Source organism: Mesoplodon mirus (assembly GCF_964341445.2).
Source record: "Mesoplodon mirus genome assembly, chromosome: 16".
In the NCBI taxonomy this organism is placed as follows: domain Eukaryota; kingdom Metazoa; phylum Chordata; class Mammalia; order Artiodactyla; family Ziphiidae; genus Mesoplodon; species Mesoplodon mirus.
In genome coordinates, this window is record NC_138992.1 from 30,479,073 (window position 1) to 30,505,207 (window position 26,135).

At 36.3% G+C, this 26,135-nt stretch overlaps 1 protein-coding gene across 1 annotated transcript in view; it reads right to left on the bottom strand.

The window, feature by feature from the left end:
* The window catches only part of ZFPM2 (zinc finger protein, FOG family member 2), a 483,882-nt gene that overhangs the window by 343,949 nt on the left and 113,798 nt on the right, over positions 1-26,135 (bottom strand). Inside the window, exon 3 of the mRNA XM_082601162.1 lies at positions 14,387-14,488. Coding sequence (XP_082457288.1) covers positions 14,387-14,488 — 102 coding nt within the window. The remainder of the gene's footprint in view (positions 1-14,386; positions 14,489-26,135) is intronic.

Consider the following 26,135-nt stretch of genomic DNA (forward strand, 5'->3'; position numbering starts at 1 on the left):
TTTTGAAGGTTTCGATATTGTTGCCCTAGAAACAATGTATATTTTTTTGCAAATATATTTGAGTGGTTTAGACAATATTTAACATCAACAAAAAATTACAGTAAGATATATAGTTGGAAAGCATATAAGGGACTGTTCACTTGATTCCTTTCTAGCTCCTGGCCTCTGTATTGGTTTTCTAGGACTGCTGTACCAAAGTACCATAAACTGGGTGGCTTAAATAACAGAAATGTATTGTCTCACAATTCTGGAGTCTACAAGTCCAAGATCAGGTTCAGGAGGATTGATTCCTTCTGGGAATCAGAAGGATTCAAGGGAAGGATTTCTGAGAGAATCTGTTCCATACCTCTTACCTAGCTTCTGGTGGTTTCCCAGTAATCTTTGGCCTTCCTTGACTTCTAGGAGCATCATCTCAATCTCTTCCTTCATCTTCACAGTATGTTCTCCCTATGTATGTGGTCTGTCTCCAAATTTCCCATTCTTATGAGGGTACCAGTCATGTTGGATGAAGGGCCCACCCTAATGGGTATGACCTCGTCTTAACTAGTTACATCTGCAATGACCCTATTTCCAAATAACATCACATTCTGAGGTACTGAAATTTAAGACTTCAGCATATGAGTTGTGAGGGGACCTGACTTAACCCACAACAGCCTCAATCAGTAAGTTTCAGAGAAAGGGTGCAAATTTTAGTTTAAAAGGGAGCTTCTACTGTAAAAGGTTAATGAATGAATTTTGCCATGGGAGCAGCGTGTGAGATAGGAAAGTAGGTGCTGTCATATATTTTTCTGGGATCATGATGTATTTATAAAACTTGACATTGTATTTTATTTTCCAGCAATCTGTTTGAGGAAAAGGTCACTGCAAAGCAAGGTCCAAAAAAAAAAAAATTAATCTCAATTCATTATCCTTTAACTTGAATTTATCAATTAAACTTGTGCAAACAAATTAGGTATTTGCAAGTTCTAAAACAAGCCATTATCTAAATATCCTTAATTCCCATTCTTGTACAACTGAAGAAATAATAATAATAACAAATTTGTATATTTTACACAGTTCTTTATAACTCAAAGACATCTCTTTCCAAACAATAATCGTAAGTCCTTTGCCCTCAACCTACCTCTTTTTTTGGGTTAGGTTTATGTGTGCCCTAATTCTATATCAGAGTGCAAACTGGAGTAAAGGAATAAGATAAAGAGAACTATTTTTTACTGTGTTTATGTGGCATCCTGTTCTACAAAGAGTAAGGCTTTCATCTTTTAATCCAATATCCACTTAACTACAGTACAGAAGATTCATTTTGACCCCCTCTTGTTTCAGAAGGGGCTCAAAAGTCTGTAGCAATTTTTGACACTTTGTTATAATGTTTTTCTGAACCCCCCCAACACACACCCACACACACACACACACACACACACACACACACACCCGCCTCATTTTCATATGGACAAAAAGCGTTGGGATAAAATGATGGTTCATTATAGTGGTACAGAGCTCTTATCTTCATCCGGCAAGAGTCATTTCCTTCCAAAGATTGAAATGCAAATGTGAAAATTAATGATAACTGCATTATCTGATAGCAGAGATAATACCAATTCACTGTCAGAGTAATACACAGTCATTCTACGATTTCCTCTGCTTCTCACAATATTCTTCTTACTGTCAGACTATATCTATGGTTAACTATGTTTCATAGGTTTCTGTTAATTTACTTCAAATGGCATTTCCCAGATCTTATATCTACCACATTTTCCCAATCAAAAAAGAAACGAAATCAAAACTGTAATCTCCAAGTCCTTCTTTGGACGAGTAAAGGGAAAAAAAAACCTGTATCATTAGTGTGTGCTTCTCTCTCAGAGTGGTCTCCCAGCTGCCATTCCACTTTATATAAAACACTCCTCATCTTCTCAGTTTAATTTCAGGCACAGAGCAGAACTAGCCTGATCATCTGTGTGGATCCACAACGCTGAACAGCACCTGAATGAGGTGACTTCTTTATAGATTTCCTGAAACATTTTTAGTCCAGATGCAACAAGTACACACATCTGATTTTATGCTAGACATTTATTCTTGAAATTTTATTTACATTAAAATTTCTTTTACTGAATTATGTTTTAAATCCAGTTGAATAGAACATAGTTAATGTAGCCCTGTGATGATTTCTACATAGTGAAATCATTTTACAAAGTTGATTCACTATAAAAATGTGGGCTTATCATCTGTAAGGCATTATAATGGCTTCTAAGGCACAATTGCCAAAATGATACTAAAAGTAATATTAAGACTTCCGGGTAAGATGGCGGAAGAGTAAGACGCGGAGATCACCTTCCTCCCCATGGATACACCAGAAATACAGCTACACGTGGAACAACTCCTACAGAACACCTACTGAACGCTGGCAGAAGACCCCAGACCTCCCAAAAGGCAAGAAACTCCCCACATACCTGGATAGGGCAAAGCGGACAGATTCCCGCACAGAGGAGCGGTGCCGAGCGGCACTCACCAGCCCAAGAGGCTTGTCTGCTCACCCACTGGGGCGGGTGGCGCTGGAAGCTGAGGCTCGGGCTTCGGTCAGAGCGCAGGGAGAGGACTGGGGCTGGCGGCGAGAACTCAGCCTGAAGGGGGCTAATGTGCCACAGCTAGCCGGGAGGGAGTCCGGGAAAACTCTGGAGCTGCCGAAGAGGCAAGAGACTTTTTCTTCCCTCTTGGTTTCCTGGTGCGCGAGGAGAGGGGATTAAGAGCGCTGCTTAAAGGAGCTCCACAGACGGGCGCAAGTCGCGGCTAAAAGCGCGGAGCCCAGAGACGGGCGTGGGACGCTTGGGCTGCTGCTGCCGCCGCCAAGAAGCCTGTGTGCGAGCGCAGGTCACTGTCCACACCGCCCTTCCGGGAGCCTGTGCAGTCCACCACTGCCGGGGTCCCGGGATCCAGGGGCGGCTTCCCTGGGAGAACGCACGGCGCGCCTCGGGCTGGTGCAACGTCACGCCGAACTCTGCCGCTGCAGGCTCGCCCCGCACTCCGTGCCCCTCCCTCCCGCCCGGCCTGAGTGAGCCAGAGTCCCCGAAGAGGCTGCTCCTTTAACCCTGTCCTGTCTGAGCGAAGAACAGACGCCCTCCGGCGACCTACACGCAGAGGCGGGGCCAAATCCAAAGCTGAGACCCAGGAGCTGTGAGAACAAAGAAGAGAAAGGGAAACCTCTCCCAGCAGCCTCAGAAGCAGCAGATTAAAGCTCCACAATCAACTTGATGTACCCTGCATCTGTGGAATACATGAATAGACAACAAATCATCACAAATTGAGGAGCCCGGAGTCAGTGCTGTGCCTCTGAGGTGGGAGAGCCAACTTCAGGACACTGGTCCACAAGAGACCTCCCAGCTCCACATAATATCAAACGGCGAAAATCTTCCAGAGATCTCCATCTCAACACCAGCACCCAGCTTCACTCAACGACCAGCAAGCTACAGTGCTGGACACCCTATGCCAAACAACTAGCAAGACAGGAACACAACGCCACCCATTAGCAGAGAGGTGGCCTGAAATCATAAAAAGTCCGCAGACACCCCAAAACACACCACCAGACGTGGACCTGCCCACCAGAAAGACAAGATCCAGCCTCATCCACCAGAACACAGGCACTAGTCCCCTCCACCAGGAAGCCTACACAACCCACTAAACCAACCTTAGCCACTGCGGACAGACACCAAAAACAACGGGAACTACGAACATGCAGCCTGCAAAAAGGAGACCCCAAACACAGTCACATAAGCAAAATGAGAAGACAGAAAAACACACAGCAGGAGAAGGAGCAAGATAAAAACCCACCAGACCTAACAAATGAAGAGGTAACAGGCAGTCTACCTGAAAAAGAATTCAGAATAATGATGGTAAAGATGATCCAAGATTCTATTTCCAAGATCCAAAATCTTGGAAATAGAATAGACAAAATGCAAGAAACAGTTAACGAGGACCTAGAAGAACTAAAGATGAATCAAGCATCGATTCAAAACACAATAAATGAAATGAAAAATACTCTAGATGGGATCAATAGCAGACTAACTGAGGCAGAAGAACGGATAAGTGAGGTGGAAGATAAAATAGTGGAAATAACTGCTGCAGAGCAAAATAAAGAAAAAAGAATGAAAAGAACAGAGGACAGTCTCAGAGACCTCTGGGACAACATTAAACACACCAACGTTCGAATTATAGGGGTTCCAGAAGAAGAGAAAAAGAAAGGGACTGAGAAAATATTTGAAGAGATTATAGTTGAAAACTTCCCTAATATGGGAAAGGAAATAGTTAATCAAGTCCAGGAGGCACAGAGAGTCCCATACAGAATAAATCCAAGGAGAAATACGCCAAGACACATATTAATCAAACTGTCAAAAATTAAACACAAAGAAATCATATTAAAAGCAGCAAGGCAAAAACAACAAATAACACACAAGGGAATCCCCATCAGGATAACAGCTGATCTCTCAGCAGAAACTCTACAAGCCAGAAGGGAGTGGCAGGACATAATTAAAGTGATGAAGGAGAAAAACCTGCAACCAAGATTACTCTACCCAGCAAGGATCTCATTCAGATTTGATGGAGAAATTAAAACCTTTACAGACAAGCAAAAGCTGAGAGAGTTCAGCACCACCAAACCAGCTTTACAACAAATGCTAAAGGAACTTCTCTAGGCAAGAAACACAACAGAAGGAAAAGACCTACAATAATGAACCAGAAACAATTAAGAAAATGGGAATAGGAACATACATATCGATAATTACCTTAAATGTAAATGGACTAAATGCTCCCACCAAAAGACACAGATTGGCTGAATGGATACAAAAACAAGACCCATATATATGCTGTCTACAAGAGACCCACTTCAGACCTAGAGACACATACAGACTGAAAGTAAGGGGATGGAAAAAGATATTCCATGCAAATGGAAACCAAAAGAAAGCTGGAGTAGCAATTCTCATATCAGACAAAATAGACTTTAAAATAAAGACTACTAGAAGAGACAAAGAAGGACACTACATAATGATCAAGGGATCGATCCCAGAAGAAGATATAACAATTGTAAATATTTATGCACCCAACATAGGAGCACCTCAATACATAAGGCAAATACTAACAGCCATAAAAGGAGAAATCGACAGTAACACAATCATAGTTGGGGACTTTAACACCCCACTTTCACCAATGGACAGATCATCCAAAATGAAAATAAATAAGGAAACACAAGCTTTAAATGATACATTAAACAAGATGCACTTAATTGATATTTATAGGACATTCCATCCAAAAACAACAGAATACACATTTTTCTCAAGTGCTCATGGAACATTCTCCAGGATAGATCATATCTTGGGTCACAAATCAAGCCTTGGTAAATTTAAGAAAATTGAAATTGTATCAGGTATCTTTTCAGACCACAATGCTATGAGACTAGATATCAATTACAGGAAAAGAGCTGTAAAAAATACAAACACATGGAGGCTAAACAATACACTACTCAATAACGAAGTGATCACTGAAGAAATCAAAGAGGAAATTAAAAAATACCTAGAAACAAATGACAATGGAGACACGACGACCCAAAACCTATGGGATGCAGCAAAAGCAGTTCTAAGAGGGAAGTTTATAGCAATACAATCCCACGTTAAGAAACAGGAAACATCTCAAATAAACAACCTAACCTTGCACCTAAAGCAATTAGAGAAAGAAGAACAAAAACATCCCAAAGTTAGCAGAAGGAAAGAAATCATAAAGATCAGATCAGAAATAAATGAAAAAGAAATGAAGGAAACGATAGCAAAGATCAATAAAACTAAAAGCTGGTTCTTTGAGAAGATAAACAAAATTGATAAACCATTAGCCAGACTCATCAAGAAAAAAAGGGAGAAGACTCAAATCAATAGAATTAGAAATGAAAAAGGAGAAGTAACAACTGACACTGCAGAAATACAAAAGATCATGAGAGATTACTACAAGCAACTCTATGCCAATAAAATGCACAACCTGGAAGAAATGGACAAATTCTTAGAAATGCACAACCTGCCAAGACTGAATCAGGAAGAAATAGAACATATGAACAGACCAATCACAAGCACTGAAATTGAAACTGTGATAAAAAATCTTCCAACAAACAAAAGCCCAGGACCAGATGGCTTCACAGGTGAATTCTATCAAGCATTTAGAGAAGAGCTAACACCTATCCTTCTCAAACTCTTCCAAAATATAGCAGAGGGAGGAACACTCCCAAACTCATTCTACGAGGCCACCATCACCTTGATACCAAAACCACACAAGGATGTCACAAAGAAAGAAAACTACAGGCCAATATCACTGATGAACATAGATGCAAAAATCCTCAACAAAATACTAGCAAACAGAATCCAACAGCACATTAAAAGGATCATACACCATGATCAAGTGGGGTTTATTCTAGGAATGCAAGGATTCTTCAATATACGCAAATCAATCAACGTGATACACCATATTAACAAATTGAAGGAGTAAAACCATATGATCATCTCAATAGATGCAGAGAAAGCTTTCGACAAAATTCAACACCCATTTATGATAATAACCCTGCAGAAAGTAGGCATAGAGGGAACTTTCCTCAACATAATACAGGCCATATATGACAAACCCACAGCCAGCATCGTCCTCAATGGTGAAAAACTGAAACCATTTCCACTAAGATCAGGAACAAGACAAGGTTGCCCACTCTCACCACTCTTATTCAACATAGTTTTGGAAGTTTTAGCCACAGCAATCAGAGAAGAAAAGGAAATAAAAGGAATCCAAATTGGAAAAGAAGAAGTAAAGCTGTCACTGTTTGCAGATGACATGATACTACACATAGAGAATCCTAAAGATGCTACCAGAATACTACTAGAGCTAATCAATTAATTTGGTAAAGTTGCAGGATACAAAATTAATGTACAGAAATCTCTGGCATTCCTATATACTAATGATGAAAAATCTGAAAGTGAAATCAAGGAAACACTCCCATTTACCATTGCAACAAAAAGAATAAAATATCTAGGAATAAACCTACCTAAGGAGACAAAAGACCTGTATGCAGAAAATTATAAGACACTGATGAAAGAAATTAAAGATGATACAAATAGATGGAGAGATGTACCATGTTCTTGGATTGGAAGAATCAACATTGTGAAAATGACTCTACTACCCAAAGCAATCTACAGGTTCAATGCAATCCCTATCAAACTACCACTGGCATTTTTCACAGAACTAGAACAAAAAATTTCACAATTTGTATGGAAACACAAAAGACCCCGAATAGCCAAAGCAATCTTGAGAACGAAAAATGGAGTTGGAGGAATCAGGCTCCCTGACTTCAGACTATACTACAAAGCTACAGTAATCAAGACAGTATGGTACTGGCACAAAAACAGAAAGATAGATCAATGGAACAGGATAGAAAGCCCAGAGATAAACGCACGCACATATGGTCACCTTATCTTTGATAAAGGAGGCAGGAATGTACAGTGGAGAAAGGACAGTCTCTTCAATAAGTGGTGCTGGGAAAACTGGACAGGGACATGTAAAAGTATGAGATTAGATCACTCCCTAACACCATACACAAAAATAAGCTCAAAATGGATTAAAGACCTAAATGTAAGGCCAGACACTATCAAACTCTTAGAGGAAAACATAGGCAGAACACTCTATGACATAAATCACAGCAAGATCCTTTTGGACCCACCTCCTAGAGAAATGGAAATAAAGACAAAAATAAACACATGGGACCTAATGAAACTTAAAAGCTTTTGCACAGCAAAGGAAACCATAAACAAGACCAAAAGACAACCCTCTGAATGGGAGAAAATATTTGCAAATGAAGCAACTGACAAAGGATTAATCTCCAAAATTTATAAGCAGCTCATGCATCTCAATAACAAAAAAAACAAACAACCCAATCCAAAAATGGGCAGAAGACCTAAATAGACATTTCTCCACAGAAGATATACAGACTGCCAACAAACACATGAAAGGATGCTCAACATCTTTACTCATTAGAGAAATGCAAATCAAAACTACAATGAGATATCATCTCACACCAGTCAGAATGGCCCTCATCAAAAAATCTAGAAACAATAAATGCTGGAGAGGGTGTGGAAAAAAGGGAACACTCTTGAACTGCTGGTGGGAATGTGAATTGGTACAGCCACTATGGAGAACGGTATGGAGGTTCCTTAAAAAACTACAAATAGAACTACCATATGACCCAGCAATCCCACTACTGGGCATATACCCTGAGAAAACCATAATTCAAAAAGAGACATGTACCAAAATGTTCATAGCAGCCCTATTTACAATAGCCCGGAGATGGAAACAACTTAAGTGTCCATCATTGGATGAATGGGTAAAGAAGATGTGGCACATATATACAATGGAATATTACTCAGCCATAAAAAGAAATGAAATTGAGCTATTTGTAATGAGGTGGATGGACCTACAGTCTGTCATACAGAGTGAAGTAAGTCAGAAAGAGAAAGACAAATACTGTATGCTGACACATATATATGGAATTTAAGGAAAAAAATGTCATGAAGAACATAGGGGTAAGACAGGAATAAAGACACAGACCTACTAGAGAATGGACTTGAGGATATGGGGAGGGGGAAAGGTAAGCTGTGACAAAGTGAAAGAGCGGCATGGACATATATACACTACCAAACGTAAAGTAGATAGCTAGTGGGAAGCAGCCGCATAGCACAGGGAGATCAGCTCGGTGCTTTGTGACCGCCTGGAGGGGTGGGATAGGGAGGGTGGGAGGGAGACGCAAAAGGGAGGGGATATGGGAACATATGTATATGTATAACTGATTAAATTAAATTAAAAAAAGTAATATTAAGAGCCATTTATTGAGCACTTATGAAGTTTTGATGTCCATGTTTTACATAAAAAATCTCATTAATGAGGTAGTTATTATAATTAGCCCTATTTTATAAATAAGGAAACTGAGCCCTTGGAGAGTTAGTAACTGACCCACAGTCACACAATTGATAAGTGGCAGGGCCAATATATAAACAGAAGTATTGTTGGTCTTCTCTACCCATTACCTCAAAATAATTTACCTCTGATGGTAAATCAGATTTCCATTTATCAACCTAGGAGGAAGGTGTGCTGTTCCATAATGTATAACACAAAAATTATTCCTAATTTTATTCTATTAATTCCCCATATCATCGATACAAGGTCTGATTTTCTACTTCATTTTTACTGAAATGGCCCAAATGCTTTACATATAAATACCAAAATGTATTTAAATAAAAGTACATGATTATCTGGAAAAGTTCATGTCAAAGAATCTAAATGACTGCGTGCTCAAAATTTTATATCTGTGTATATTTGTGTTAATATACATTATTGGGGGTTACATATACTTACCTGCACAATTTGAGTAACATGATATGTTCCTTTAGTAGAGCTCCTAGAAATGTCAATTATAGCTGCTATAAGCCTGTTGGTAGATTCATTCAATATTAGACCAGGGAAAACAAATTATTCATTATTCCCATGTGCAAAAAGAAGTAACATGTTTTTAATAACATAAGCCAGAGAGTTGGCATTCCTAGAGTTGATGTTTGTAAGATGTGACTTTTAAGGTACTCATTTCATAGTGGTGGATGACGAATTTATAATGATTTGACAGTATTCTCTTCCCTAAGTCTCCTTCTAAATAAATACACAAGTCAGCACTCCAGAATTTGGCGATGGATTGAGGTTCTAAAGATTTTCTTAAAGGAGGGAGACAGAGATATAAGCATTGTTTTCAAAATAAGGACACATTCCAATTGTTGGCCAATGTGAGAGGTCCTAGGGTAAAGGGAGGCCATTAACATCTAGCAAATCCCACACTCGCCCAAGCTCTGTGCTAGGTATCATATATATCATCTCTTTCAAGTTTCATCCTCATAACCATGTTTCAAAGTACTTATTATTCTTCCCATTTTGAAGATAAGGAAACTGAGGTCTGGCTGTTTAATATGTCCAAGGCCACAAGGCCATAAGTGTAAGCATGGCTCTAAAATTTGTGCATTTTCTTCTGTAGTCTAGACCATTCTCTACTTTCTAGGTTGACATGCTTAATTATTGCATCCTACCTAACTACACTACATGAATAATTAAAGAAGGTTAAAGGAGAGAAACGGTATCTAAAAGAGACAGTGTGGACACCAGTCAGATTGGCCATCATTAAAATGTCTACAAATAACAAATGCTGGAGAGGGTGTGTAGAAAAGAGAACCCTCCTGCACTGTTGGTGGGAATGTAAGATGGTGCAGCCACTGTGGAAAACAGTATGGAGTTTCCACAAAAAACTAAAAATAGGGTTGCCAAATGATCTGGCAATCCCACTCCTAGACAAAACTATAATTCAAAAAGATACATGCACCCCTATTTTCACAGCAGCACTATTTATAATAGCCAAGACATGGAAACAACCTAAATGTCCATCAACAGATGAATGGATAAAGAAGCCATGGTACATATACACAATGGAATACTACTCAGCCCCCCAGAAGAACAAAAAAATGCCATTTGCAGCAACATGGATGGAACTAGAGATTATCATACTAAGTGAAGTAAGGCAGAAAGAGAAAGACATACCATATGATATCACTTATACGTGGAATGTAAAATATGACACAAATGAACTTATCTATAAAACAGAAATAGACTCACAGACATAAAGAACAGACTTATGGTTGCCAAGGGGGAGGTGGGGTGGGAGAGGGATGAAATGGGAGGTTGCAGTTAGCAGATGCAAACTATTATATAGAGAATGGATAAACAACAAGGTCCTACTGTATAGTACATGGAACTATATTCAATATCCTGTGATAAACCAGAATGGACAAGAATATGAAAAAAGAATGTGTGTGTGTGTATATATATATATAGATAGATAGATAAATAGATAGATATAGATAATAGAATCACTTTGCTGCACAGCAGAAATTAACACAACATTGTAAATCAACTATACTTCAATAAAAAAAGAGAGACTGTGGCCAGCATTGTACTACATCTTTGGACTTCCCCCTAGCACTTTTCACAGTTATTAGTGTACAATGACTATTTCTTAAATAGTTAAATGTATGAGAATATTTGCAAACTAATTACTGGAGGGTGATGAAAGAATAAGCATTTACTTAAAAAGAAGACAGAAATGATATAAGTGAGGTATAGGCAAATACAGAGGAAAAGGAAGAACAGTGGATAACAAGTATCATATGAATTAGATTCCAAGCAAAGTAATGTCAAGGTAATTTTCTTAAGAGCAAGAAAGAAGAATCAAACTTGAAAATAGATATGTGAAATACTGAAATAATGAGGTAATGACTTTTACATTGGCCTGAACTTTACTAGCTTACTGTGAGTCTAGCACTCCACTCAAATGGTGAAAGACTCATAAGAAATTGAAGATTATTCAAATAAGAGTCACAAATATTACATTAAAGAATTTCATCATTAGAAACGTTTACAAATGTAAGACGATTTCCCTAAAGATTGTTTAGGTTCCACCTAATCAAAAGAGTTAACAAAGGTACAAGCAATGATTAAATGTGCCTTTTAAATGTATAACAAATAAGGAAAAAAACTGCTCTGGGGAATCTGCATTTGATAAAAATAGAACACTTCACAGAGGAGTTGATTCATTATCGAACTGAGCTATCAAGAAAAGTTGTGGAGTCGTCTCCAATCAAACTTTAAAAATAAGATAAATCCTGATCTATCTTAAATGATGTTAGCTCTATGCCTCAAATTCTTTAGATAATTTCCTTGTCCTTTGATTCTGTTCTATTTTAGAGACAACTCTCTATCTTAGGGTGACTATCAGGACTGGGTGGGAGGACATTAAAGTTAGGAGACCTTGAAATCACACCTGGCTCATTGCCTCATGTCTTAACCAATAATTTGTGGCTAAATTCAAAACTAGATGCTTGGTATTATATAAGTTTACCCTTGTTGTATCAGATGTACTACTGTGCTTTAAAAAATGCAGAAAATAATTTTTAAAGGTTCTGCTTCAAGTCACAACAATTTCAAAGCCATAATAATGGTCATTAGCATTTTATGTTCAAGATTTGATTTAATTCTCACAAAAGCCCTAAGAGGCGTTAATATTACTTTCCACATTTTACAAATGAGAATAACAGCACAGAGAGATTAAGCAACTTGCAAAAATTCATCCAGCAAGTAAGCAGCATATCCAGAATTCGAACCTAAAACTTTAGAATCCAGAGTTCATTTTCTAAGATGTTTGAAAACTGTCACTAAAACCTGGGAAACTTCCTCTTCTTAATACAGTTGTAAAATACCAATACTTTTCTTGAATAACAAAAATTTGGGTAAAAATATTGATGTAATCACTATTCATGCAATAGCAAAAGTCCAAAAACATCCTGTATACTTTCTCTGACTGAAGGAAAGCAATGAATATTCTACCTTAAAAGATAAATATCCAACAGGTAGTCTTTTGTTATGAATCAACTTCATTAATCAGGGGATGTCAAAATAATAAATCCCCCTTTATTTTGCAAAACACCTGTAGGGAAAAAATGTGTTATCGATTTTACAATATACAAAGGATGAATTTCCTCCAGGCATACCTGCTTATAGGCATACATTTTTTCCTTTAAAGTTTTTATACATTCATATGTGCCACAGAAAGAGTATATACGTTTTCACTGATATCAATTGAATAAAATGTTTATTAAATCAGATACGTTAAGTAAATTTAACTCAAAAGTGAAAAATCTTATCCTGAATGGACAGCATCATGTTTTATCCTTGTTTCTCTCTCTCTCTCTCTCTCTCGCTCTCTTTTAGCTAACACATAACTTTATTTCTGGAAAATTTCCTGAAAAAGCAAGCACTGGGTATGCAGTATGTGTTTAGTAATTCACCACCCCCCAAATTTGCTTACTTACTCACAAATCGCTGGGAGCACTGTGGGTCCCAGGTTTGAGCAAAGAGGAAAACCAGCCGCCTCCAAGTTTGCCCCTTTGAGTGAATCCAGAATGTACCCTTTGCAAGTAGGCATATCAAAAGTCCATCCAATCTAATTTAAATGTAAAAACTCTTCTACATAGCATATACGTACTTAATTCTATGAATAAAGAACCATACAACATAAAGTTCACCCACTTTTTTAAGTTAAATGTAATCCCCAAGAAAAAATAAAATTTTCCAAAGTTTTTTTTAATTTTTTTAATCAAGAGAATTCTTCCCTTCATTAAGACAGAAACATTATGCAATAAGGTGAAAATGCCAGATGTCCACATTTTCTTTCAAACTCTTAAAATGTGGTATATGGTACTTTAATTATAATATGTTTTGATCCAAAATCTTGTGTAACATTATGCTATAGTATACAGAATATAAACATCTGTGTGTATCACGAATAATATTAGAAATGACATCATAATAATCAGATATACTGTATCTTCATTTTTGTTTGCGTTATATTTTCCAGCTGCTGGTTTCAGAAAATTACCACTGGGGTTCCTCTCTTCTTCATGCACAGCAGAGAGCAATTTGCAAAGTCATGCAAGGGTGAAAATGTGATTGAAATATAGGGATCTTTCTTAATGAAAAATGTTACTGCTTTGGAAATCACGGCTAAAACTATTTCAAAACTCGCTTATATCCTTAAGCCCTATGACATAACAGTCTCCATTTATAAATATACCATCAATTGTAAATTAGTTGGCACCAAATATAAAGGTTTTTAGCCACAGAGTTCTTACGAACTGTACATATTTATATACAATTGTGTTGGTCTTTTGGAGTATTGTAACAGTTTTTGTTTTTCTTGAAATGATTAAATATCAATGAACTTTAAAATCAAATTTAATTTTCATTCATAAAAATAAAAATATTACCAAAACCTTGAATCAAAGTGGGGCATCTGTTAATGTTTTATAAACTTCTAAACACATACTGGGATTCAATCTATGACTTACAACATGACTATACTAAAAGTATTTCTTTGGAGTATTGTTATTTGTTTGAAGCTTTAAAAGTATGCCCAATTTGAATGTGGATACAGCACAAAGATCTCTGTTCAAAGAAAAAACAAGTAGAATTAACTGAATTCCTACATGAGTATGAAAGAAAACAAAGATGAAAAACTTCAAGCAGCGATAACACTTTGGTTTTTATAGTTTATTTATCAAAGATAAAAATCCTCTTTAAATTATGATATTTATTCAGCCTTCTATGTAACCGACATACACACAAATATTTTTTTAAATCAAAAGTGAGAGTTTTATAATTTAATTAAAATTTAAGAAAAAAAAGTGAATTCCTCATAGTAGCAACAGATGGTTGAATTTTAAATTTTTTGTCCTACCTGGTCCATCCCAGTCGTCTATCTCAACTCCAGGTTGCCCCGGTTTCTCTGACTGTGTGTCCCCATCTGATTCTGCTGTCTCCTGGACTCCTTCATCATCACCTAGAAAATACCAACAAGCAAAGAGGAAGGGACATGATTAAAGCCCTCTATTTGAAATTCAAATCCTCCTAGAGGGATGTCCATAGCATATATCTAATTACATATTTGTTACAAATATTGTCATTATATTGACATAGGTCTACGATTAATCATTTTGATAACTATTGTGGCTTTATAATAAAGAAAATCAACATTTGTCATAAATAAACTGCTATAAACATTAAAAACATCTCCATAAAATTTTTCATTTGGAATTATTAATATTAGACAGAAGAAGAAAATAAAAAGCAGTATGTAATTATTGTAGTGCTTTCAATACAGAAAACCGTAACATGCTTATTTTTAAATTACATTCTTATAAAGGCAATATGCAGCAGAAAAGAAATACCATAGGAAAAGACATACTTATGTTTGGGTTGAATTTAGGTTATTTTGAAGAAGATTTTCTTTTTCCCCAGCATTAAGCTTGCTAAAACTTGTTTGTATTTATTTTTTAAATGGGTATAAAAAGGTCATAATTGAATTATTGTCATATAAGATGAGCCAGTGACACAAGTCTTCACAATGCAAGAAGCTATAAACCTATGCTTGTTCTTGAAGAAGCATAGCTAGTTTGTACAAAATCATGCCTTCATTTTCACGTAAGAAAAACAATGTAATATATTTTGAGCAAAAGTATACTTATGGCAAAGAAGGAGAAACACCTTAACATGCAATCACATTTTAAAAGTTAAGAGTCCAATTTGTAGGTACCTTCATTTTAACTGATAATGTAACAAGGTACTGCTGCTTTTTAAAGGAAAGTAATTGACTTTAAGACAGTGCACACAAATATATTAATCATTCCTACTTATAAAGGATAACAGAAATCAGAAAACAGAATGACAAGGAAATGTGATGACAGAAATGAAAAGAATGTATACTAAAAACAGGGCAACTAAACCTTTAATCTAATAATGCTAAATTTTTAAAGTTAAATCGCTTGCCCTCTGAAGTATTTAATAACTATTTCCCACATAGCTGTTAAATCTCTAATAGTACTTAAATCTTTATATTATTATACAAAAAATACACTGAATTCTTAAAATCTTTCAAAGTAACCTAGAAAATACAAATTTTTCAGGAAACAATTCTTACTACAATGACATTAGTGTGATGTTGATATGAGTTTTGAAGTTTAAACTTCATAAATTTTATATTCATTTCTATATATAGCTGCACAAAATGAATCACTTTAAAAAGTGGAATAAAAGTAAAGAGAGATGATGTAGAAACCCAGTGACAGCTCTGTTGAACTTAGTTCCCTTAACGGAGGAGCATTGGCTCCTACACATACCCCACAGCACCGAACCCCATGTGTGGAATTGGAGGCTCTTTGAAAACTGAGTTATCTCTTCCTTTCTGGATTATCAAAATGAACAGCAATGAAATTCTCTCCAGAAAATGTTTATTAAGCATCTACCAGGTTTAAGGGACTGTAGTAGGTATAGTAGCATATATATGGAAAAATACCTTTTTGAAAGTAGTATAAAACTCATTAAAGAGAGTTCACAAATAACGAGAATGCAAGACAAGATCCAAGAACCATAAGAAAGGTACAAAGGCTCAGTAATAAGATAAGAGTTTGAATCTTCTGTGCTCCTTTTTTGTAGGTCACATAGAACACAGACGCATGAACCAGTTACCTTAGGAGATCAGGGTTAAGAGATCTCTCACTTTTCAGATACAGATAGGGCTAGTTCTCAGCCTGCACACACAAGTGGGCTCTATGGCCTTGTAGTAGATTGAAAGAATATAAGAAACTTGAAAACTTTCTCACCAACTGTGTCAATGTTACTTAATACAATATCAGTGTACCACCCAACCTTCTTGAGTGCTACCAGGGATGTGTGACCCAATTTAGAGTAATATATACTGACTTTACCAACACTTTATTTTTCATGGGGACTAGAATCCATACTAGAATCTACCACATAGATGAGTGACCTTTTGCTTGCATTTCCACAGACTGAATGAAGGTTTAACTCTAGGCACGAATGCAGGGCAGTTTACAAAGGAAAATGCGTGGGGAGTTTACAAAGGAAAGAGAGTAGAAAAAGAGTACAGCATGTGACCTATAATTTTTAAACAACATCCATGCCTTCCAAGCACTTTTCTTGTGTCTTGTGAGTCTTGAAACATAGGGATGTGAGCATCAGAGAGGATGCTGGAGACCATCTAACCCAAATTAGACAAAATTTACTGATCAGGAAACTGATGCACAGATAGGGTCAGTAACTTATCTATGGTCTTATAGTTAACAACATTTATCACTACATAAGGCATCTCCCCCAAGCCTTCTCATGCTTCAGCAGTAAATGCCTCCCAGTCATTCCAGGGGTTACAGACTGAAGCAGCTTTAGGTGGATCTCCTTTCCCTAACAAGCAGAGCAGTAGGCATATGAGGGTGCATGGAGAGGCACCATAAAGACCACCAAAGTCAGCAGTTTGTACAAGGTTAGGAATTAAATTTGAGTCTCCTGTCAGTTAGCAGTCTTTCCAAAACATCCTTTCTTGCTTCCCCTCTCTACCCCACCAGTTGAAGAGAGAACCACGCACACCTGAAACAGTTGAATATTAGTCGCAGAGCAATGCATAAACAAGCGAGCATGAGACTATGCTGTTAAAAAATCACACATCCAAGGGCCCAGAGAACAGAGAGTAAAATTCTGGCCAGAACTACTTGTAGAAGTTAAGTTTCATACTCAGGTATTAATTATATCATCCTATGTTCGCACAGAGAAGTAAATCTTCCTGACTTTTACTATTCACATTTTAATTTGTTGGAAATACACTGTGCCATGCACAGTTCAATCAATAGTTAATACTTACAAGGCATATTTTTGAAGATACAATGAAATATATGAAAAAGAAAAAAATACTTTCTCTTAAGGACCATGTAATCTAGTTAAGGAGACAGGCCACATGCATAAGAGAGGTAACCACTGATGAAAACAATCAGGATAGTCCATGAATAATTCCAAATGAGAGCACATAAGATATGGAAATTCAGAGACCGAAAGCATAAAATGACATTGACCATGGAGAACCTTATAATTATTTTTGGAGTTCTACCTTCATATTGAAGACAGGGAGAAGCATTAGAGGTATTACAGTGGGGAACTGATGAGATCATGTGACACAAATACAGTAATGAACATATATTTATTGAGTTTCTATGAACATACCTTGTCAGACCTCCAGTCTTTCAATTTTCCCCCACTCAATCCATAACAACACTCTGACTCATGTCTCAGACATTCTTCACCCCAATTTTTGTGAGACTAGAATTAAGTCTACTCTAAAATATTTTATTAGGCAAATTACATATTTGGAAGGAAAAGTATTCAGAAATATAGTGAGAAACAAGTACGTTTGGAAGAATACACTGCAAAGTAATCACAACATGTAGAAGTTAAAAGAATTTACTTAGATCTATGAATGTCTGTCTTTATTGAATGGAAGTGACATAAAGCATTCTTTATTAACTGATTAAAATACTACTCTTGAGCCCCTGAGCACTACGAATACAAAACAAAGATGGTTCCTTCTCTCATAAAACTTATAGAGTAGGACAGAGACCAATCAATAGACTGCAACCCCATGTGATGAATGCTTTCATGGGAGCAGTCCATGATGTGACAGGAGCATACAGGCATGACACTTAATGAAAACTTGGTGTCACGGAAGCTTTCTGGAGGAAGAAGCCAATAAAATACCTGAAATTTTGGAGGCATAATCTTAGATGAATCTGAACTCCGTAGGTTTAATGTTCTGAGGCTCCATAATTGAAAACCATTTTCCAGGTTAAAAATGAGAATCATCTCCCCAAAGAAAAAGATTACAGTAATTAAGTTACTGCACAGGAAAAATGACAACTTGAAGGTGGTGAAACTAAAGACATTTCAGTGATGTAAGAACAGCATCCAGACAAAGTTTTAAGATGCTGACAAGAAATAGTTCAAGAAATACTCCTATTGTTTGATAGTTAACTGAATGAAGCCCTTCCCTTCATTTAGTATGGGACAAATTTACCCATGATCATTTTCGTCCAGTAACTACTAGGAAAAGAAAATGGCAGGATGACGACAAATCTCAGCAGACATTTGATGCACACAGAAATTCAGTAAATTACTCAAAATGAACTAGTAATTTCATATAATAAAATACCTTCATTAAGTGTCACTTAACTGCCAAATCAGAACTGTAGAGCTTAGATTTCAACTTGTGCCACATCTGGAGCAATAATCAGTATTGATAATCCTGATTCATGGAACAATTTGCTCTAATTTGTTTGATTATGCAGCACATATAATTAGAAAACTACTGAAAATAAATATTGCAGAGTACTCAGTTAAAGAAGCACTGTAAAAATAGTTGATTGTACACAATTAACAGCTCTAAAGAAATTACATTTTACAACTATTTTAAACCATTTATGAAAACTGCGTAAATGTGCAATATATATCACATTAATAAAAATAAATCCTGGGAGAGAAGAAGAAAGTCGTTGGCTGATTAAATTGTGTTTTCTTAAAGAAAGAAAGCAAAAAAGGGAAAGATGCCCAAAAGCATAAGAACGTCATATGAAATGATATACTTGGGTGTAGAAAACAAAACGCGTCAGAATTGAATTTATATTCATCTCAGTGTCTGCTACGTGCGAAATACTGAAATCATAAAGATGAATAAAGCAGAGAGCATGTCACAAAGCTCAGATTCTATAGTAAACCTAAATATGGCTACCATTTCTTGAGCACCACTCAGCACTAGCTAAGTGCTTCTCGAACATCACATAAACGACTCTGCCATGCATTATTATCCCTATATTTCAGAAGAGTAAACTAATAGGCAGATATGTGAGAAGATGCCTAAGCACATTGCTAGTAAGTGGCAGAGCCAAGAATTGATTCCAAGTCAGTCCAACTCCAAAGACCGTACTCCAAACCCATTAGAATATTATAGTCAAAGTCTACTGGATGTCAAACAATAAAGACAGCAGGATGTGATCAGATAGCTGCTTTCTCCTCATCATATATAAACCCTGTTTCTTCATTATTTTTTTTAGGTGTACTATTTTACTTGGAACTTTGTAAAATCAAACTACATACAGATGCTTAATCAATAACCATTGCTCACTGTGCAGTTAGAAAATTAGATTTTGGTTTCATTCTTTTAAACATAACCTATTGCAATTATTACTATTATTACTAATTAATTGCTTTCAGAACTATTTAATAACTAAAATATGTCACGTTTTTCAACTTCCAGACCCTTCATCATCTAAGTTTATTTCAGGAAGCTAGTTCTCATTTTTATGGTAATGTTTTCACCTAATTCATTTTTAATCTTTTTACTAATGAAAAATGAAATGATTAAAAAATAACTTAATCGAATATGAAATCTCTAAATTACTTTTAAGAAACAGCATTTTACCCTTACAATAGAGACTTGCTTCTTTCCTATCAATATATTTATTCTCATGGAAAATTCATAAATAGAACTTTATTTTGATATTAACCCAACTCCAGCCTCTTCTTGATTTGAATGGAAATGACTTCATTGACCATCTTCTTTTTTAACTTCTATCCATTTTTGATTCTTATATGTTTGAAATCAGCACTCTAGAGTAGCTTATGAAAAAATGGCATGAATAATTAATAGCTAAGATAATAATGACAAGTTTGTTCAGATATTGCTTCAAAAGCTTTGTCGGTAGGAAGAGGAAAGGAAGAGAGAAAGGATGCTAGGAAGAGAATTACAGAAACACCTATGAATGCATTTGACATGCATTCATTTATTTGCTAAATTCTTTATTCACATAATTCATATACATAAATAGAAATTTCAGTGTATTTTTAGCAAAGCACAAACACATTTAATGGGATAACCACTATATATATATATATATATATATATATATATATATACAGAGACCGATTCATAAAATGATGAAATGGAATAAATGTCAAGTGGTAACAAAATCTATAATATTTCTAAAATTATGGCTATGGAGTTAATGGTTTTCCATTGCAAGATTAAACTCTTTTGTTGCCCTTTTAAAAGATATCATACGTATTTTGTGGGCCCTTCCATTTTTCTTAGTCTAGTTTTCAGAATCAATGAAAGCCCTATAGGAGGAAATTGAAGGTGTTATTTGAGCACTATAATACACAGCACAAATGACTTGGGGAAATGCACTAAAATAAAGTCTTTGGAACACACGAAACAGAATCTTTTAATTCCATATTAGGTATTGTTGGCAAGGTGGTAAAAGCAGTGGCTCTACTTGCAAGGCAAAAATAATTTCAAAAACACAAATAAATATCTTTTCACTGAAAGTTAGATATTCCTGTAGAAATTAAAGATTTGCCACATCCTGAGGCAGTCACTTTCTCAGCACAAAACAGCAGCAGTGTTTGAAAGCAGTCATGCAAGCAAACAGCCTTTCTCAGTCCTGCTCTTTTAAGCCACGTAGTTCCTATCAATATTAACCTCTTACAGAAATTCCTGTACAATATAACTATTGAACTTTCTTGACTAGGAGTGTTACTGTAGCTGTTAGTCATCCCTATAATGTATTTTGCAATCAGCTAAATCATCAAAGTATTTTTTAACAATGAACAGTTCAGAAGTGACAGATCTACTTTCTTGTTCACAATTGCTTATCAGAGAATAGATATCACATATGTTTTCCAGGTGCTTCCTATAGTTAGGATACCTTCACAGAAGCCGCTCATGAAAGATAAGGTCATAAAAGAGATGAAAAATGTGTGAGCTTCATACACTTATGGTTTTATCATCAGACAAGATAGCTTTGGTTAAAGGACTGTAACAGTCAAAAACAGAAAACTGCAGTTCGTATTGAAGGGTGAGGACATTTAAGTTTAAGATTCAGTTTGTGTTTGCTCTGCCTAATAGCCTCACAATATGGTTTGGCTTAAAACAATTGTTTGGTTATAGCTTATCCAAACAAAGGTGCCAGGGTAAATTAACTCTGCATTGCCAAATTACAGACACAGTTTATCTCCAGAGACAAAAAATAAAAAACATGCAATTGTTACCCTTTTTTGCTAATACCTAAAAAAAATCTAAATACTACGACCATTTAAAAAGAATACGTTCATTATTCTGTGGATTCCCATAATCATGTCTAACTAAAGTTTCCCTTGACTTATTATAAATGTATAAGAAAATGTAGGATTTTGCCGTGTTCTCGAGAGTTAATAGTCAGTACACAAACATTTCTTTAAATGCATGTGATTTCCTTGTAACTTATATAATAGCCTTTTTCATACCTCAGAGTATGAATTGAACAGATAAAAAAATAGAATCCACATTTGTTTGATTATAAACTTTCAGACCCCAGATCAGGAAACAATCCTGAAATATTTGATGACAGTGGTCCTGGGCTAAGTCTGTCATTTTGAAAAGGAAACTCAATCTCTACAGTCAATGCATAACTACTGTAATTTGTGGCACTTTATTTCAGTTAATAAGGGAAAATTATTGAAAATACTAACGTTTATGGTAACTGTATCAGATAAAAGTCACATTGAAAGTATTGACAACTTAGGAAGAACAGTGATTTATAAATTCTTTCTACAGTCCTGAACATTTATTCCTGATGTCAGTATCAGCCTCTACGTGAGAAGTATTTTTCTCAAAGTTTAAGTTCGTTTGAGATTTGGAACATAAGGGAAATTTCCACATGAGATAAAATAAGGCAAATTCTCAGCAGTGTATCTATCATTCAAGAATTCTCACTCCTCATTATTTCTCACAATGAGCATTTGAAAGAGTCAAATATATTAGAAAAATGTTTCTAAAATACATATTTCAAAGTTTGCATTTAAATAACTTTTATTTTCTCTTCCCCAGCTCCCCCTCCCCAAACCAAAACAAACAAATAAGAGAACCTCACTGCAACTAAAAAGAAAATTCACTGCAACTACTATATTCCACTCAGAGGAGGATTCTACAAAATTAAAGCACATCTTGTTCCAAAGAGGAGACAAAGTAATGCCTGATGGTCTGTAAATGATAATACTCTGAACTGTAATTGACCTATTCACTCTGTTGTTCTGCCATCAGGAAACCACTAGCTTTCAGTTTTCTGGACTCAGTCTTCAAGCTTCAAACCCAGCATTCCCTTTAGGAAATCATTACCACCACCATCATCATCACTATCGCCATCATCATCATCAACAATAACAAAAAGTAAAGCCAAACCTTACAATCTCTGAAATTGTCTCCCCAACAAGCCAACCTCGTCTACACAGAAAGATCAAACCAATTTGAGAAAGTTATGATCTTTGAATATTGATCTTCATATAACCTAATTGTTTATTCTTTCCTGTTTAACAGTTCATTCCAGAGACCTTCTCCTTTCTCATAATCCATTTAAGAATATGAGTCATAAGCAATCACTCATTACCATAGCGCTCCATCACCACAATATAATTTACTCATTATAAATAGACTTTATTCAAGCCACACATCCAAAAAGCCAAGGCCAATGGAAAATGCATATTGTGGGACAGCAGCTAACAAAGACTTCGGTCTATATCTGAATGCCCTTTTTCCAACACTAGTTCAAATACCCTAATGATGATAAATGACTCTCAGAGCTCACAAATAGGGGATAACATTTATTTCTTCTGATAAACCCTGTTTTTTCTACTGCTTGACCATTGGAATTACATATATCTTACTCTCTCATTTTCTCTCTCTACTATGGCTTATGGGAAGCTCAGATTTGCCTGTAATGCTTCAGCTTTCAAAGTATTTATCTTCCTCTCTTATGCTTCCTCTCATTATTTCCTGTCCTTCACCCTATGATCATTGTCCTTCCTGATCTCTCTGGCTCATACATCTCTCTCCTGGGTCAACTCCTACCACAGTCCCACCACAATCTGCATGCTCACTAGACTCTTGCTAACCACTTGCTGTTCCCTCTGTCTGAACCCTACTACTTCTTTTTACCTATTTAATTCAGCATTAGATACCAACTCACATGTCACAATCTTAAGAAGGCTTTGACCTTCCTCACTCTTTCAAACCGCCCTGTACCACTATGTGAATATTTGATTAATGTCTGCCTCCTCACTATAAGGTAAATTCCAAAATAGCCAGGACCTTCACTGCATTTACTCACATGGTAATCACAGCATGTCCCATAATGTCTGATACAGTAGGTGTTCAATAAATATTTATTGGATTGCAGAAACATGCGTGTAGCATGGACTGACTGCCACAATGCTTTCAGTCATTCATTATTCCAATAATCAAGCAAAGATGAATAAAAACAATGCCCTTTGCAAAACTGAAAACCCTCCATAGTAACAGAACTTAGAGGTGGGCAAGTGGCCACCTAATAATAAAGACCACATTTCCCAGCCTCCCTTTTCTTGAGGTGGACCACTCCTTAAGACTAAGTTCTGGACAATGGATTGTAAATGGGAGAGTCCTGGGGCAGCTTCCAGGAACCTATTGTTAGAGCTGAATCTAATCCTAATGAAGTTTTTCATATCTGTAGGGGGAGAAAAAGAAGTATTGAAGGTTACGTCAGCCCTGTCCAAACTCAGATCCATACCCAGCTTCCACCACCAGGGATAGTCCCAGAATGTTATCAAGAGACCCATTCAAACTCTTCTTACCACAAGGTCTTCCCATAGCACCTCCTCCTTCAGGGCCAGCAAGAGGTCCTTGGCTGCTGATAACACAAGAAAAACAGAGATAGCATCCACGGCATCACCTAGATTTTCAGATGTGTGGGAGAATGTTTTCCCCTCTCTGCTTTAATTTTTAACACAGTGCTTTCATGAGTATTTATACTCTCTTTAGGCTCAGGGCAACTTATCCTAGAATGATAACAAATTTGAAATTCAGATATCTACTATAAGTGCCAAAACATTTTAGGAATCTTATTCAAGGTTTTCCAAAAATTAGGAAGTTGAAACCAAACAACATTCTTGATCATTGCTGTCTCCTATGAGATCATCCATATTTAATGAAGGTACTAACAGAGGTCGATTCAGGCCTTGTGGGGCCTGAAGTTTATTCAATTTGAGAGGCCTCTTCTTAAAAGAAGAGTGTAAAGTTATAATTACAAAATTAGGTGCAGGGCCTTGGAAGGAGTCTGTGCAAATGAGGAGTTCTGAAGCTATACTACACTACATCAAACTAACTGAACAACTGATAAATTTAAAAGGTGAATGAGTAGATTTAATATTTTTGGCAAAGATAAGTGTGAAGATAAGGTACGCATTTTACATAAACTTTCAAATTTCATTCCATTTACTAATTATTTGATTTTTTTAGTGCCACTTTAAAAGGTCCCCAAGATAAACTGCCAGTATTATGGAGAAAACATCATTCTTTTCTAAATTGTGTTTTCCTTAGGATATTAGCTATTTTCCCTGTTCTTTCTTATTATCAGTGTCACTCTACATTATTGTAGAATTGTTTCTTGTTGAGTTACTGTATTGTGGTATTCCCTTTTAGTAGTCAGTCACTAGGACAGGATGTAGGAGCACAGGACACAGGCTTAAATGAGGCAGACACATGCTGGTGAATAGTTTCCATACTGGAATGATGCACATTACCAAAAGGAAGCTTGAGAATGAATACACTGCTTCTTTAATCAGCCCAAACTTAACATTTCCTCCACTCCATATATATATATATATACATATACATATTCCCTTGCCTCACTTGTACATATGTTTTCCTTCCTTTACTAGATGACTGTATCTTTAAGAAATAAGAACATTCTTTATATATTCCCCTATCTGCCTCTGTACATGTGTGGTCATTTATAGGCACTCATATATACCGATTCTTATACAACTAGAAACAGGTAACATAGATTTTCAGTGTTAGTTAACTAGTCTGGACCATAATTTGCATTGACAAAAGGAAAAGATTATCTAAGACCCAAAATACAGTGTCTTGTGCTAATTCTAAAGCAAGAAGAGAAGCTACATCAAATTCCATTGCTAAATAGGTAGGGGGGAACAAAGTGTTTTATAGATCTGTCCTATAGATTTCCACCTTGATAAATCTCTATCTTTAAAAATAATCCTTAAAAAGACCTTCCCTTCTCACTGTCAGAAAAATATAATCACAGCCTACTGTCTGTGCAATTCCACTTTCCATCTCTGCTATGTGGGTAAGACTTGGTAAAGATACAGCTACTGTCAAGTTTCAGAACAGTTCCTTGTCTAATCTTTTCTACTTCTCCAGATCTTTGATACAGAACCTGTTAGAATGTACTGCTTACTTTTCCAGTTCCTATGTTTATCTCACGTCCACCCTTACCATCTGCTGCACTGCATTTCCTTCAGAAAAGTGAAAAGTTTTCACAGTGCCCAGAGCTTTCGCTGCAAACAATGTTCTCTTCTCCTCTTCCTTCCTTCCTCTCTCCGCTTTTTATTTGGCCTTATTTTGTGTTAAGGTCAAGCTGTTTTAAAGAGTTCACTTTGCAAACATTTCTACAGGGCTGAAATTCCTATCCAAACAGTTTTGATGGATTTGTAAACATTTTGCCATTTGTTACTGGCTTCTGCCCAAGTACACACATTTTGGGTTGTCCCCAGTCTTTTGA